The sequence below is a fragment of the Festucalex cinctus genome, chromosome 20, assembly GCF_051991245.1.
Source record: "Festucalex cinctus isolate MCC-2025b chromosome 20, RoL_Fcin_1.0, whole genome shotgun sequence".
In the NCBI taxonomy this organism is placed as follows: Eukaryota; Metazoa; Chordata; class Actinopteri; order Syngnathiformes; family Syngnathidae; genus Festucalex; species Festucalex cinctus.
Window position 1 is genome coordinate 17,425,679 of NC_135430.1, and position 17,757 is coordinate 17,443,435.

At 40.1% G+C, this 17,757-nt stretch overlaps 1 protein-coding gene across 7 annotated transcripts in view; it reads left to right on the forward strand.

Annotated features, from left to right (window-relative positions):
* Positions 1-17,757, forward strand: part of adarb2 (adenosine deaminase RNA specific B2 (inactive)) — a 318,324-nt gene that overhangs the window by 189,704 nt on the left and 110,863 nt on the right. For 6 of the 7 annotated variants that reach the window (XM_077509148.1, XM_077509142.1, XM_077509143.1 and 3 more), the window contains one exon: positions 1,908-2,102. In XM_077509148.1, coding sequence (XP_077365274.1) covers positions 2,000-2,102 — 103 coding nt within the window. In that variant the 5' untranslated portion in view covers positions 1,908-1,999. Of the gene's footprint in view, positions 1-1,739; positions 2,103-17,757 lie in introns of all 7 variants that reach the window. The other variant, XM_077509147.1, reaches the window with a different exon arrangement.

Genomic DNA, 17,757 nt, shown 5'->3' on the forward strand with positions numbered 1-17,757 from the left:
AATTTTTATGACTTCCTCTCAATATTTGAAAACACATACAGTATCTCTTTCTCTAAACCTCTATGAATGATCTGGATTGTCTAATTGATTAATTATGGTAATTGATATCTGGGTGGCTGTAAAGAAATAACTTTCAACATTTATGGTGCCGCGATTAACTCATTTGCTCCCAATAGCATGTAAATGCGTTTTATTTTTGTTTGTTTGTTTTGTTTACGTGTCCCAAAGACGTATTCATACGTTGTTGTTTTTTGTTTTGTTTTTTTATGCTAGAGCATACAGAAGGCTTTGATGCAGCCTCTCAACTGCAAAGAACGGTTGCAGAAATGGTAGTTATTACACAAACGGCCTGCAGGTGGCAGCAGAGCAAAGGAAATCAACCAGGGACATCTAGAAAAAAAAAAAACTCAAATACTTACAATTTTGAATAGATTTGTGAAAACTGATGAAACTTAGCTCTCTTCTAATGCTAATTGCTGCAAAACGGAAACAGATAGAAATATACTTTTTTTTTTTCCAGATGAAAGAAGAGACTTTAATCTTTCTTTTGGTAGGTTCCATGCTTTTATAGCAATAGAACACAATATTCTGTGGGCCTTGCAAAATCAGTCAAAATCCAGTAAAAAAGCCGGGAGCGAATGGGATTGCTTCGATGAAAATGGCAGGGAGTGAATGAGTTAATAAACAGACACATAAACCTGACTGTCTTCCGACAACACACGGTTACTTGAAATATTGCAATTTTTATTATTAGAACGAAATTACAGATTTGATTATGATGCATTGAAGAACAAACACAAAAAACAAAAATATTTTGAAATATTTTGAATCGGGTGTTACTTTCCAGTCACCATTAACATCCAGTCCTCTCCATAAGTATTGGACAATTCTTTTTTTTCTTTTTTTTTTCTTTAATTAAATTGTGACAAGGGGGAAAAATTGGAAAGTCTTAGACCTCAACCCAGTAGAATATGCATTTTACCTCCTGAAGGGAGAAATACCCAAAAACAAAAAAGAACTGAGAGAGGCTGCGGTAAAGGCCTGGACAAGCATTGCAAACGAAGAATGCAATAGTGTGGCGAAGTCAATGGGTCACAGTTATTGCAAGTCAGGATTATGTCACCAAATATAGTAAATGCTATTCATTTTAAGTTAATTTAACAGTGCATGTTCCAATACTTTTGCTCATCCGTCCTTAGTTGTTTAACACATTTCGATATAATTACAATGAAGTAAAAGCTGGAATTCTGAGCTTTTGGCTGATTTTCATCTTTTGATCTGAGCTTCAAATTTCCGAACAAAAACAAAGGAATTTAATTCCAATCCTTTTGAAGACAACTACTAAACCAACTTGTTGATGCGACTGTTACAAGAGTAAATAGCACATGAAGGAAGAAATGCTCAATTATCAATTTTGTATAATACTGTATCATAAGCCAGACTGCTATTACCTCTAGGTGACGTCACATCTGACGGTTCTCCCTGCGGAGGAAACAAAACAAAAAAGTGCAAACAACTCAAGTATGAAGTAAAAAATGCCACAAGTATCACAAACAAAGGCGCGGGTGAATAAGGGGGCGGGGGTGTGTTAGTATATGAGTGCAGCTGGTGATGTCACACCTCCCAGGCAGTACGATTGGACCCTAATTAGAAAGCTGGCTGAGGAACAGATAGGCGTCACGCGTGTCCTGCTTGATTGAATCCAAAGTAGCTGACGCCTAAATTTCCAACACACACAGCGGCGAGAACCCCGCAACGTTGATGCTGAGCTCAGAGCAAAAACAGTCTCCTGCAGACGCGGACTTATACAGCCACAAGGGTGTGAGATCATAGGAGCTGCTCAAAAACAACACAAAACAACAACGCGCCCTCCTTTTTTTTTTTCTTTTTTTTTGTGTTGTGTGAAGGAGGGGGCAAATAAAGGACGGCGAAAGAGCAGCGGAGTCCGACCACAAGTCTCAAGTTCTTATACGTACGAGACGTTCCGAAAAGGGGGCAGATGGCGTCCGTACTTGGGAACAACAGCCGCGCGTCGGGGGCTCAAGGTGGCCAGGTGAAATGCAAGCTGAAAAGGAGGAGGAGGAGGAGATCCAAGCGAAAAGGTAAACAAAACAAAAAAACAATAATAATAATAATAATAATGCACAACTTTACTCGCACGTTTTTGACCGCGTTGACGTTTGAACGAGCCGGTGGAGAAGCTGCAGGTCGCGCGCACCTTGGCGAGGCATCCGAGCGCAGCAGCCGGCTGTGGATTCAAGCATCTCCGCTTCCCATGCGGCTTGTGTTTGCTGAAAGTTACGATTCAATACATGCGAGGAACCGGGATACTAGTTTGGTGGGGAATGAAGGCTTGTATTGTTTTACATTCCCCCTTCAAAGTTGTTTTATTGTTAAAACAACTTTTGTTTGTTGAAGTCAAAATTGCTTTATCTACTTTTTTTGATGCAGTTCAAATGAAACGTCCTTCTCATTTTCACTAAGTTACCATACACGTGTTTTGCTTCCATTAGCAAACAGTAACAATTTGGATGTGTAAAATCATTTAAATTAACATAAAAAAATGACCCCATACAATATTAGATCTTAATTAACTTTTGACCAACGCTGCTCGCAGCTTATGTCACATTTTGATGACATTTCCAAAAAAAGACAAACATAAGTGATTTGTTGGCATTTGGTTTGAGGGGGAGAAAAATGATTATTTTGCCGTCGTGTTTTCGTCCCATGATGTCAAATAATTTGTAATGAATATAAAAAGACGACATTACCATAGGAACATGGATACTAATTTCTTGGGGGGGGGGGGGGGGGGGGGAATCCTATGAAAGATATGATTGGAAATTTAAAATAGTGTGAAAGAGTTCCAATTGATTATAACTGTATATTAGCAACCTAAAGCATAGCAAAAAAAAAAAAAAAAAAAAAAAGTGTGCTTTACAGCATTCTGGCAAACTGAACTAATATCGTATTTTATGTATATATATTTTTTCGTATATTTATATATATATCCTTTGCAACCTGCATGGACATGTCTCAGGCTACAGCGGTCATTGTCTTCCACACATTTCATTATTTTTTGGGGGGAAAAGAAGGCATCATTAAACCTTTTTTCATAAGATGTTATATTGAACAAAATTCATCATCAAATTCAACAGGCTTTTGTAGCATGTGAGAATACATAGCCATAGGACAAATAGTAAATTACACTCTGCTGCTTTAAGGTGCTCACAATGATTTATATATCTAAAAAAAATAATAATACAATTCTCACTATATAAAAAGACCAATGCAAATTAATGAAATTATGTTGGCTCATTAGTTCAAACTCATGAGCACTCACAGAAATTAAATCATTTTTTTTCCCACTTTTAGTGCTCATTTAAATAAAATGACCTTATGTATTTTAGTAACAGATGATCACACTACTCTGTGCTTTTTTTTTTTTTTTTTTTTTTTTTTTTTTTTTTTAAATGCTTTCCAAATTCTGACGTCATCCTCCTCCAGGATGAATGCTCGGAGTGTGTTGACACATCCGAATGCAACAGAATGTGTAACGAGCTTTCATAAACACTTAGTGCATGCCATCAAACTGCAAACACATAACTGCACCTCATTTCCATCACCTCTTTGTTTTTAATAGCCCAAGTAATTGAGACAAGGGAGACAATATATTCAAATATAGCACCCAGGCAAAATGTATTTACATAATGGAAATGACAGAATCGGTTCCACAACATTAAGCATTGCGTATGAATATCACGCAAAGCGTGCACATTAGCTGACAGGCCTTCGTCGCGCGTTTCCCGACGACTAATTTATCAGCACTGCTGATTCATTCTGATAACACGGGACATTAGGGTCCAGTTCAGGCGTCCATTGTGAATTAAGTGCGTCTTTGGGGAAGTACAGATAGCCGCTGACTCCTCAAAAGCTCGACAAATTCAGCATGGATCCTGAAGACTTTTTGTCTTGTGGGCTGGCAAAATTCAAGTACTCATTTTTTCCAGCCGTTGAATTTGACCAAAAATTGTATAAACCCTGATTGAGCTTTAACCATTTTCACCAGCCTTAGCGATATTTAACCGTCTGTCGACAAAATACCAAGTGATCATAATCTTGATTTCATACAATTTTTATTTGTGGACCTTAAGGCAAAAAAAAAAAAAAAAAAAAAAAAAAGTCAGAGGATTACCGCTTGGCATTTGAGGCTTAATCCTTTGAAAAGGCTGCAGATTATTTAGTAGATGTGTTTATAAACCTACAGTAAGTATGATTTCTAGAGGTTGGGAACTGATTCATAAACCTGCTGCTTCTTTTCATTTGTTCACTGATTTTCTTCAGAGTGTTTGAATCGTGGCGCTATGGTCATGATTGTTGCCTATATACACTCTTCTGGACATAACCAAGCGAAAGATGAGCGGCATACCTTTGCTGACCCTTAAATGATTTACTGACAATCATGTATGTGCCTGTTAATTAGTCACCGTGCTGGGATTTATGTTTTTGCCCCTCTGGAATGATTCTGCCATCTTTCGGTCACAAACATAACATATAAGGCAATCTGCTGATATACAGGAACATCTGGGTAAAAAGTGTCGCACCGCCTGTTATAGCTCAACCGAGGGTGACTGCCTGCCAAATCACGTCTGTCAATCTTTTCCATCAGTATGACATGCCCCCCACCCACCCCCTCCCGTCACCTTTTATCCGTGGCATATGGACCACATATTTGTGGTCTTTTATCCATAATGTGTTTTTTTTTTTGGTATCAAACGAAACATACCGTAAAGATTTATAGGCTAACATTATTCTTTTACAAGCAGACGTATCACCCCCGCACCCTCCGGTGTGCAGCAGTAGATCATAATATCATCAGCAGTGCCTCTTGAGGGGAATGTGGCGGCGTTTGCGGCGAGTGAGAGAAGCCGCAGCCGGGCACTTGGTGGGTTCGGCGGACATAATTCACGTCGCAATTATTGTTTACACTCTGCCTCCGAGTGAGGGTCGGCAGAGGGGTCGACTGGAGGACGGCAGGTGTGAGAGCGAGAGTGCGGGGGTCATCGCCTATCTCGAGAGGGGCTCCATTCAGAGCATTAGCCGGGGCCTCGTTCTCAATGACACGCAGGAAGCTAACATTAATATCCAAGAATTTGCGGTCTTTTAAAAAGGCCTATATTTTATTGAATGTGTTGAAATGATATCGCAATCCTTACCTTTTGTTTTGACAATGTGAACAAATAGTTTTTGATGGCCGTGTTTGGTGCATTCGATGGGCTGAAGGTTTGCACACATTGTATTGGATTATAAACACAAATTTATTCCATTTCAACACAAATCATAAATAATGGATATTTAAATCATTGCTTTAAGTCACCCTTTAATAAATGAACCGGCGTTTTGCACCTTTACATTCGTAAAATGTTATTTAAAAACAAAAATCCAAGGACAATGCCTTTGTTTTAATTCAACATCTAATCCAAAACATCAAGTTAATTTATTGTGTGTCTATCGACAGGAATGTTAACCAATACTAACATTGTTTGATTTGGCTCCCCGGTTTCCTGACTGTTCAGGATCCTGTGAAGAAATGCTAAGTGCTAAGCTACAGCCTAGCGCGCTACCGTGGTCCGCAGCACAATGTGGAGTCGCGGCTCTAAGCAATTAATCGTCTTTGGCAGGTAAACTGCATTTACGAAACGTAGTACAATCTAATCAAATCAAATATTATACACCATGATATTTCGGCCATTTTTTGTTTCTCATTTTTATCACTATGAATGTCCTGGAGGCTAAAAGGTGCACCGTGCATCGGCTACGTTTTTTTTTTTTTCGTGACCCGTCACATTTTGATAGGACTCTTTCTACAGGCAGGAAATGCCAAATAAAGCTCTTTCTCTTACCTGACTAGGCTCATAGTTAGCATCAGCACGTTGGGGGTCAAGTATGCTCAATATACCACCCAATAAATGTTTGATATTAGTTTTCTGCTGGCAACTAACTCACAATTTCATCTTATGTACCAAAATATGCAAAACAGCCAATAATTCACCATCATTTTTTATTATTATTTTTTTTTATAAACATTTATTGTTTAGATAGTATTGTTGGGTATGAAAAAGGTGGTGACTGTTGTGATCTTTGCTGACAAAAAAAACAAAAAAACAAGGTTGAGTTTCTCCAAATTGAACATAACATTATCAACATCATTTACAAAGTTGATCCCCGGTTAATATTTGCAACGCGAGGAGTCCCCCGAGCACGCTGCTTAGCTACTTCATCATTATGCAGTTAATATTGAAGCCATAAGAACAGCCCCTTTTACAAATCACGACATTTTCTAATGTAATTTCTCATTGCACATTCTTGTTGACATCTTTTTCTCAATCGACTGAACTCGTCAAAGCTGCATATACGAACCGCCATAAATAGCTTCCTTTTATGTACTGTGCGTCGCAGGAAACACGCGGTGCCTGCTGAGGGCTGAATGACGGCGTTGATAAATAGCTTGAAATGTCATTTGTGAACAGAGTAAAGATGGTCTCAAAGCCAGATAACATGGCGCTGAGAGTTCATTGAGAAAATGCCTGCACTCCACTTACAATACTCTAAATAGGGACGTGTAGTGAAGTGATGCACTGCTCTGAGGAGTCCGAGAGCTGTGAGGTGGAAGTGGCTGAGTGTGTTATGACGCTGTTGCTAAAAAGAAGCATTCACAAGGTTATTTTTATCCAACCTGTCGCAGAATTCCAACCTTCTCTTGTGATTGTTGGAACAGTTCAAAGAGCCCACTGTGTACTTTTAAACCGTCAAACCTGATCTCAATTACTTTATCAGAAGTAGGCATGGGCCAAGATGATAATCTGACGGTATAATACGATATAATAGACGGTTAGCAAAAATACTGCGGTATACCGGAATTAAAATTACATCTCGAAAATGACCTCTCAAAAATATTTGGCGAAATAAAATCAGTACAGAAGAAACATATATCATGTTAAGTTTGAATAATAAATACATCTTCTGTTTTAATTATTCTTAATAAAGTCACAGTGTCACATCACTGTTCAGCTGTTTTTAAAGCAGATATGTGGGCTACTCATGTTGTCCTTGGGGCTAACTAGTACCGGCTGGCATACAACCTCTTGCATTTGAAAATAATTGCAAATACAAACTTGTAGGCAAAATGCTGAAAATCATTTTTTTCCCCATAATGCTAGGGGTATTGATTTGCCAGATATGCACAACCCTCGCATTATTGTGAAAAGTGCCAAATCGAAATCATGTACTGCAGACAATGAAAGCATAAAAATTACGACTGAACAATGTTTAATTAGTTAATTTTCAAACCTATTCTTATAATGTAGACCAAATGCTATATGTTTTTTTGTTTGTTTATTATTACTTATCCGCTTTTTTTAAATTTAGTCTTAGTTTTAGTTCAGTTTCAATCGCGCTTTTTAGTTTTTACCATAGTTAGTCTACCTCGTCCCATTTTTATTTAATTCATTTTTAGTCGACTATAAAACTAGCATTTTAGTCTTTATTTTTACACAATTTTATTCATGTAGTTTTAGTAAACAAAAACTGCCAAGATTTAGTCTAGTTCTTGTCAGGACAATCATTTAACCCCTGTATTTATTTATTTATTTATTTATTTATTTATTTATTATGATGATTATGTTGAACATTTTGGATCTAAAACTATTTCACACATACCCCATGGCATTATGGAGTAAATGCTATGTTTTGTTTTTTTTGTTTTGTTTTTAGCATTTAGCCTACAAGTAAATTCAAATATGTTTTTAAACGAGTCAAAAATGTTCAAAAGATAAGTGTTTGCATTATTCCGTCTTGGTCCCTCCCTCCTCGGTTAAGAGAGAGAAAGAGAAGGGGGGGGGGGGGGGGAGACTTAATTAGACGCAATTAACTTCAAAGAGGCAGCTCTTTACTGATTGGCTGCAAGCAGCCAATCATATTATGCCCTGCGCAGTCATCCCGCTCAGAAACCTTGACTTTTGAAAACCATTGTAAACCGTCAAACCCGTAATCGGCTCGTGCCCAGTCACTTAACCGTCTCTGTTTTTATACACTTTGTGACTTTGCGACTTGCTTCATAATTGCATCATGCCGCATCTTGCACAAACACATGTGGCCTAGAGTAAGTATCAAAACATGGTTGTGTTGTCTCTGGTTGTGTTTTTGTGCCAGGAGAGACCAATGTCACGCAGCTTGTGTGCTGTGGTGACGAGGCGGGAAAAAGGTGCTTGTGGTTGAGGGCATACATTTCACAGATGGGAAAGCTCCCGTTTCCGCCCCCCTGAAACGCTTTTTTGTCACATTTGTTTGTTTGTTTGTTTGTGCTGATAAACACATTAAGCGCTGCGACAGAAACACCGCCGGCATTTATTAGGTTAATGAAGGTCAGCGCCAATTGAAACAGCTCTGCGCTCCTTCTGCGTGCTCATGTGAATTTACAGACGCTCCCTGATTAAGCGGCCCGGTGTTCGAATTCTACAGCTTAGGACGCGGTGTCCTCTAAGTGACTGAGCGTTTAGCTGAGGGAAAAAAACAAAACAAAACGGTTATTACTACTGACTGTGGTCTCTTGAGGACGGATGATAAAATGACCAAGGAGAAGAAATGGCAAAACACATTAGCATAATTAGTAATTATCTTCTAATAGTCCCTCTTGGCTTTTTACAGTGCGGTAGTCAGAAAATCAACTTTAAGTTCAGGCAACAAAAAAAAAACAAATTGTTACAGCAAATGGTGAAATGCCGCAGTCGGGTTGCGAAGAATGAATCACATAAGCAAGAGGCACGGGCTGAAAACATGCAGAAGATGACATTGGATTCATTAGTCTTGTTTGATGACTCGCCGAGTTGGAGACATAAGGGCATTACTCACGTCTCTTTAAACCTGTTGCACTTGTTGCTATGACGACAATACACGGGAAAAAGGTTATTTTTCGTCAGTCTGTTCCGAGTTGATTTTGAAACAATGATTTCGGAGCGCTTTGACAACTGCGTTACTGAATATGCAATAGCGCTTAAGAAATGGAAATCAGTGTGGCAAGTGTGATGTTTCTGGGTGGATTTCTTTTGGCTGGCATTTGTACAAACGCGTGCTGGTGTGTTGTAGTTCACAGTGAGCTGTCAGTCTTCATAAACAGAGATGTACCGCAGCAAGTCGGCAGCATTATTGCCGCCTATCAGTGCGCACGCGTGCGCACGCACTCCGCCTGAGACAGTAATATTTCCACAGTGAAAAAGAGAAAGGTGCCTCTAAGCAACTGTCAAAAGATTGGTTGGGTGAAAAAAATGATTTTCACAAAATGAAGCTGTTTCCTGCGTGTGACTTTTTTGGGGGAGGAATACATGTAGCACGTAGTTCAACTGGGTTAGGGTCAGGTGAATCTGTTTTTTTCCCTACAGCTTCCGTTATTTGCTTTTCAGTGGTACTTTTGAGTGATGATCTTTTGTATTTGTAACTTTACATGCACTAGGGCAAAACAAACGACCTGCATGAACTGACTTGAGGCATCTGTTTGCACTGCAATATTTGATTAAAAACAAGTGTTGTGTTAGCATCCCAAACAATATCAATGTCATTTGTCTCAAAATGTCAACTAAAATCTGTGTTTTGACCAATCTGTAGCGCTTTTGTCATTGCCATCGTGATGCTGTCCATGTCTTCCAAAGGTTTTAAATCACCTTAACTCATTTGCTCTCAAAAACGTATAAATATGTCCTATTTTAAATGGTGTCCCAAAGACGTATTTATGTTTTTTTTGTTTTGTTTTTTGTTTTTTAATGCTAGAGGATACAGAAGGCTTTGACGCCGCCTCTGAACTGCAGAGAATGGGTGAAGCAATGGTAGTAATTAGAAAAACGGCCAGGAGGTGGCAGCAGAGTATCAACCAGGGCCATGTTGAAAGCCGCTTTCCCCAGTGTTCGAAAAAGATTATTGAATAGTGATTAAACTTAGCTATATTCTAATGCTAATTGCTGCACAATGGAAACAGATAGAAATATAGTTGTTGTTTTTTTCCTGATGAAAGAAGAGACTTTAATCTTTCTTTTGGTAAGTTCCATGCTTGTTTTTTTTTTTTTTTTAATATAGCAATAGAACAGTGTTATGTGGGCCTTGCAAAATCATTAAAATCCACTAAAACAGCCGGGAGCGAAGGTGGTTGCTTAAGTGAAAATGGCTGGGAGTGAATGATTCAATGACTCGCTGAAATAATCTCACAGAACTAAATCGTGTAAGTAGGGAGGTCAATATGGTGATGTTATTCTTGTCCAGGACCTGTCGGATGCTCAGGGCATTGTGAGCAGGTGACTCTTCTAGCTCACTGAATGAAGCAAAAGATCCTTTTTTGTAGTCATGCTTGTTGTTCATTTAAACCCCTTGGCAAGATGATGGACACAATCAACATGACTTTGGACTTGGACTGTCTTTTCGTTTAGTCTTGGCAAGCCCAGGCGCTTCCATTAAAGGCTCTGCCGTTTGGTCTGCTGGTTGGACTCGAAGAATCATGACTCATCATTGGTGATGACTCTCCCTCACACGTCTGCTCTCATCGGTCTCATCATCAATCACTCTGCTCGTTGCTCGACGACCTGACACAGAGGATACGAATATAAAAGCATGTGTAAAGAAAAAAAAATGGCTATTGAGAGCTGAGGTCACAACTCGAGAAGGGAGACCTCCTAGTGTGTGGTTGGAATATACTGAATCTTCAGTCCTGGAACTTTTCTGACGCAAATCTCATAAACTTGCACAATGGTTCTGCTCGTACCGCCCCGTGTATTATTAAGAAGGCAAAACATTTCTCCGGTTTATGATCCTAATTAGCTCTAACTGTGCCATCATCCCTGAGTCATCACGCCTGGAGACGGGCCAGATCATTTGTCGGCCCACAGCCCAACACTTTCAACCTCACCTTCTCTCCCATACTTTCACGTTCCTCCCGTTTCATTCTTGTTTCCCCCGTTTCATCACACATCGCACGCAGCTTGCTTGCATGTATTCACAGCAGGATGCCTGCTACTGTGAAAAAGAACATATTTCGTGAGCAGAAAATAGTTAAGGGTGCGAGAAATATAGTACGACGAATAAGCAAATGTGTTCTGCCGTCTGAGCGTTTGAAAAATGAAAAACGCACATTTGCTTGCGTTTGATCAGCAGTGATGTCATGCCTGGGCCACACGGCCGCCTCATATGGTGTGCTGACATTGCAAAGACAACATTGATACCCCACCTCTTACTGAATAATGAAATTGGATGAAGCGGCTTAACTGTACACCGTCCCTACTCTTCCCATCAGAACGGGTGCCTATTTAAGATAACGCTAATGAAGGAGACTTTAGCCAAGAATAGACACTTCTTACTGCTGACAGACAGGTGCTGAGGGAGTGGGGAGCTAACCACATCTATTTTCATTAATAAGGAGGAGTGTTTTACAAGAGGGCCTCTCTTTCGGGATCCCTCCGGGGGTCAGAGAGAATCCCACATCTCAACTATCGCCAAAATGAGAAGATCTTCTCAAGTAATGTGATTTCCGATACGCTCGTTTACATAACCGTCAGGTTGTATTTGGCTCTCCTTGCCAATTTTTATTAAATAGTATCGCTCATTCTAAATGCTTGTCATCTCTCCTATCTATATAAGAAGGAACATTTCCCTGGTATTACTTTGTTTGCCCGTCATATACTATTGTCCCTGTTTGACAGTTGTCACAAATGTGCGCTTCAAACTGGGTGGGATTATCTGGAACCCGAAAATTACGTGGCATCCCCCAAGGCTCTATCCTGGAACCTCTTCTGTTTATCATCTACATGCTTCCATTGCTCAGATAATAGAAAACCAGAAAGTAGGTTACCACAACTATGTAGATGACACAAATCTCTACATTTCAAAGTCTCCAAGGTGACCATAGCCTGATAGAAGCTCTGAGTAAAATCATGGACCAAATAGTTGTTTTTGGAGTAGACCAAACCTGGAATACTTTTATTCTGCGTCTCAAGTGGCATTTGTCTTCATTTGATGGGTTGAGCTCCCTCAGTAAATGTTAACTTTCCAGATCCATGACTGATGGAATTGCTTCATGGCAGAATAGCCCATTGATAATGACAATTGTTTGATTATTCTTATCACGTGAGCACGAAATAACAGTTTTCCCTCTCCTCACCTTTCCAGTAAATCCTTTCTCATCCATCGATTGCAGCATCCTCCTTCAAGGAGAGACCAACTTTATCTTAGAAATACTTAAAAGGTATTAAAAATCCTTGCTTGCATTACCTCCATATGCTGTTCAGCCTATCACCTCTGAGTTCGCCAAGTTGGACATTTATCAGCCTCTGGGCTGATCTGTGCGGCGCACACAATCCTGTTTTGGACATTTAACAGTCACACAGCGTGGTGTTTATTTCCCCTTTTCCACCCGGTTTTGATTTGTACAGCTTGAAGTGATAGAGCGTAGTGGATGTGTTTGCCGAAAAACTAAGAGTTCCAATCAGCCATCCATTGCCTGTGATAGCTCAGAGTGTATTTGGTTTGGGCTCGATAAGGCCTGAGTATACATCATTTCAAATTCAGTTGAATTGTTTGTACATACATGGCGCTTTGGCAGGTTTTTGCTTGGACGGCTTTTAGTATGGTGGTTAAATCCCTCACCCCCGTTTTTCCTTCTGTGCTTTGGGGCCGCAGCCTTCAATGATGGGTGAAGGGTGTGAAGGATCCGAGGCTATGAATTTTTCCTTGCATAAAGGACAAAGAGTAAATTATGTCTCGGGGTTGAGTTGTCAACCTATACCACTGCGTGTATTTCACATTGAAAGGCAACATTTGCTTAACGTTTGCACACAATACGAACTCATGAACTAATTATTCCGTAAATTAATCTCATTTTTATACTACGATCTACAAAGTTTGAAAGAGATATTTACTTGAGTAAAATATTGGAATTCAATTGATGTAAAATCATTTGCTCGTAGATGCCCAAAGACAGCTGGGATAGGCTCCAGGACTCTCACGACCCTCGTGATGATAAGCGGTTCAGATGGATAGATGATCGACGAAAGACGTGCAAATAATTTGCGATTTGAATTTACCTTTGCAAAGTACGTATCCATGACTCATTCCGTGTTTGACTGCAAATGTGAGAAGAGGCTAAGAGTCGCCACAGTAAGTAAATAAAACTGAGGTAACTGAGTAAATGTTTTAAACACTTTAAAGAATTAAAATGAATCACCAGAGTTAACACTTTAATTTTGACCGTCCTGCTTCTTATATATTCATATATTGCATATTGATTAACACCTGCTGTCATGACTTGGGTCTTGTTTCATGTCTGGGGTCACGCCTGGGTTAAGTTTGAGTAGAGTTTGTGACCGTGCACCAGAGTTCACGACCCGTTACGTGTCTGATTTGGTATTGATGTAACAGCATCCAGTTTCAACTAGTTTTAGGCTATATGATGTCTGGACTATATGATATCCAGGATCTTTTATGCTATGTGGTGTTTTTTGATGTCAGGAACTATCTGTAATTACGGAGTCGACAGCCAATCAGAGAATTCCATGTCAGAACTAGCACTCGCATGTCTAGCCACAACCAATGAGATTGATCGTCTATTTAAGGGTCTGAGAATTGTGTGTGTGTTTTGCCGGATTATTGTTTGTGTGTGTGTTTTGCCGGAAATGCTCGCTGCACATCCGTGAATAGTTTGTGGGCTGTCAGTCCTTTCTGTTGATTGCCGCTATCCATCGACGTCTTTTGTCTTCATTAGTAGGTATTCGGTAAAAAGCAACATTTGGTTTACTCCCTTGTCTGTTTGTACAACCGACCGCACAGCAAGATATGACCATTTTATAATTGAATGGACGAGACAAAGGACTTCACGCTGTACACGATTCAATTGTTACAATCCAGGCAAGTGGTTCTTTTGCCGTCCATACTTCAGGAAGGGGGCGTTCCCATGGCGGAAGTGACGACATGTGCAAATGGTCAATACTGGGTTTAATGATAATAGCACCAACGACAGCAGTCGTAATCCGGCTGCTATTCCCGTTGACTGCAGAGAGCCAGCGCTTTGTTCTTGACTGCCATTAGTGTGATGAAGCTTAATTTTAATTTGAATAGCCCATCAGTTGGATAAGGAGCGAATTGCCCGCTCGTCTCCTATACGTGTGCGAAGACTTACGTGGAGGAGCGTGCGCTGGAGCGTGTGGTGTCTGCGTTCTCCAGCAACGATGCAGCAATGGAGAAGCCGCCCACAGGTCAATGAAGGCGACCGCTCCGGGCTGCACTTGCTATTATCTCCTCGGGGGCAGTTCCAACCGATGCAATTTCTTCCGACGGTCTGAAGCTAAAAGCACCAACGTGGCAGACAAAGACTTGAAATAATAAGACAGACAGGAATCTGACATGAGCATGAGTAGACTTTGGTAGAGGTCATTTTGAAGATGGAACTCCAAGCACCTTATCAAATAAATGTTTGCGTTGTTTCATATGAGTCAACATCACAAGTGGGTGTTCCACGCTTTAATTCATACTGTTTAACTCATTTGCTCCCAATAACGTATAAAAACGTTTTTAATGTTAAGTGTCCCAAAGACGTATTTATACGTTTTTTCCCTGTTTTTGTTTTTTTAATGCTAGAGCATACAGAAGGCTTTGATGCAGCCTCTCAACTGCAAAGAACGGTTGCAGAAATGGTAGTTATAACACAAACGGCCAGCAGGTGGCAGCAGAGCAAAGGAGATCAACCAGGGCCATCTAGAAAAAAAGCTCAATTACCTTACAATTTTAAATAGATTTGTGAAAAGTGATGAAACTTAGCTCTTCTGCTGCAAAACAGAAACAGATAGAAACATGTTTTTTTTTCTGATGAAAGAAGAGACTTTAATCTTTCTTTTGATAGGTTCCATGATTTTATAGAAATAGAACACAATATTCTGTGGGCCTTGCAAAATCAGTCAAAATCCAGTAAAACAGCCGGGAGCGAATGGGATTGTTTCTGTGAAAATGGCTGGGAGTGAATGAGTTAATAAGCGATTGATGTTTATATTTTTATACTGCAGTATTTACATTATTTCATCAACTGTACATGAGTTCTATTTAATATTTTAAAGGACACGCACAATAGGTAGATCAAAATCGCAGTGTATTTTATGCTCCTGTAGGAATTTTTATTGTCAAACTGTACAGCCCCAGCCTCGCCGAAGCGGGCCCATGTTCTAAGTTGACCCTGAGTTTGTTTTAACTGCCCATGGCGCATTTAGACTTTATACACTCCCGGTTTGCTGCCGAATGGGTCGACCGTATAAACAAGGCCCGGTCCCTGTGTGGGTCGTTTGTCATCACTGTGACTTCAGGGCTATCTAAATAGCGGCACGGGGGGGGGGTGTTCATCATCACACTCATCCTCATCATGGTGAGAGATGGATGACCTATCATTGCACCGGGGTCACGAGTTATCACGCACTAGGGGCAGGTGGTTCATGCAAAGGTCAAAGGCGTATTTGTCTTCCAGCAACAAAGACACATACGCAGACACGCTTTTACACGCAGTGTCATGTTTTATTTAAATGGGTCTCCTTTTTACTAGTTTGCTTCTGTGCGGTTGTTCGTATGCTGTCCTCCTATACAATCTGAAAACGAATATACACTTATATTAAATAAATAAATAAATAATACTAATAATGGAAGCTGCTTTTCCTCCACCAATGAGCAAATGCATTGTACTTAATTTTAAATGCATCATTTTTGCAGCTTCAATAGTCTATGCAATAATACAATAAGCACAATTACCAATCGTGTTACAATAATGAACTGCAAGCAGTAATGAAAACAAGAATGCCATCAATATGAAAAAAAAAAAAAAAAAAAATCACTGATAAGCATTCTTGGTCTACTGCAGACATCGTTGGCTGTGCAATGTAATGAGCATTAGGCCATATAGAGTGACTCTTTGTTAAAATAGAGAGTGCATTATCATTAGTGCGGGTGCTGTGAAATGTGCCAGACAACCCTGAATGGCGAATAGATTCATTGTCTTTCATTCTCACCCATTAGACTCCTATAATGAAGACTGGTTTGTTCCGAGCATAAATGTACTTCTTTTACAAGAGACACTTTACTTAGACACTCACGTCACCTGTTCAGATAAGATAAAATAACATGAAACCTTAATGATCCCTGTGTGGGAGCGAGAGTGTTACGGCTGCGGATCATAATAATGACTACATGGAAGGAAAATTGTGGAATTACATAAAAGCATCAAAGTGAGGAGAATTAAATGAGCCTACTAGCACTCTCGACATTACTCATGCTAAATAAATGTATAATGATGGTTTGAAAAAATGCGTTGCAGAGTTGTAGTTTTTCTTTTTCTGGGATGCATGTTTTGGTTTCTATGCAAAAATAGTGTGAGATGGTGATATAGTCTAATGAGAAAAACATCAATAATGAAGTGAGTTGAGGAAATGTAATTTGTAAAATGTGTGCATAAAATATGGATGTTGAGCTTGTAACTTTGCCTCATAATTAGGCTTTATACGATCAAGATTTTTCGGCCGATGAGCGATCGACTCGTTTACACGAAAAAAACAAAACAAAACAAAACAGATAACTGATCACTGACTTGACGATGATGGAGCAATATATCTACTTTAAAAAAAAAAAAAAAAAAAATTGATGATTGCTGACTTCGGAGCGAATCCGAAGCAGGAGTAGCCAGCTGCAGCCCGTTGCTAGCGAGCTAGCGAGCTAGCTAGCTAGCTAGCTTGCTTGCTAGCTTGCACAGCGCAAGTAGCACTGAGTTGTGCCTCAAGCTCTGAATTATTTTGAGCCTTAATGTATAGCATACATACAATTAAATTGTTCCAAAGAACTAAACTTCAGAGTTCTTCCTGCTTCCATCTTCAGGTCGTCCGCACCTGCTGGTCAACCATCCGTTGCCAAGATGGCTATCCGATCTATTCCTGGCTGCCCACTCGGCTAACTCACAGCGCTGCCCATTATCATGAGCTAAACAGGTGCTGAGACTTATCGCTCCTTGATCACAATGCAGATCTTTTCGGCGCGCGCCGCGTCAAGCAATCCATTTTTCAATTTGGTCTCCTGCCTGAGATAAATGAACAGATGTCAATTGATTTTCCTTCCTGTGCAACTGTGAGCCTTGTTTACACCTGACAGCTGAGGTGATTTACCTGACTGGTTGTTAAAAGATGAACATGCAGCTTGATTAGTAGTTATTTTTAATTGGGCTTAAAGTTATGTTGCTGTACTTTTCGCGTTTCTTAGCAACTGACAAAAAGATGCAGTCTGTTTTGAAACATCGTTGTACGTTTACACCCATAGCTAAGAAAGTCGGTGAGTTTAGAGTTAAAACACAAGACTCTCTTTTGACAATGAATACCAAAACAATACCCAAGACTTCATCCCGCAGGGGTTTTGATTCCACATGGTGCAATTGTAACCCCCCCCCCCGCCATTGTTTTCACAGCTTGCCACGTTCGCCAGCTGGTTATTACTGCTAAAAATATGCTTATAAAACTGCTGTAGCCTGGCGCCATCGCGCCCTAATGACGGGAGTCAAGTGGCGTGCCGCAGATATGCCCTCACATGTGCGCTGTCACAAGCCATTGAATCGAAGTTGGAAAAATGGGAGCCAGCATTGATTTGCTCTAAGACCCTCTCTCAACCCCCAACCTCCTTGTGCGCAACCACACGTCCACGCACGTGACT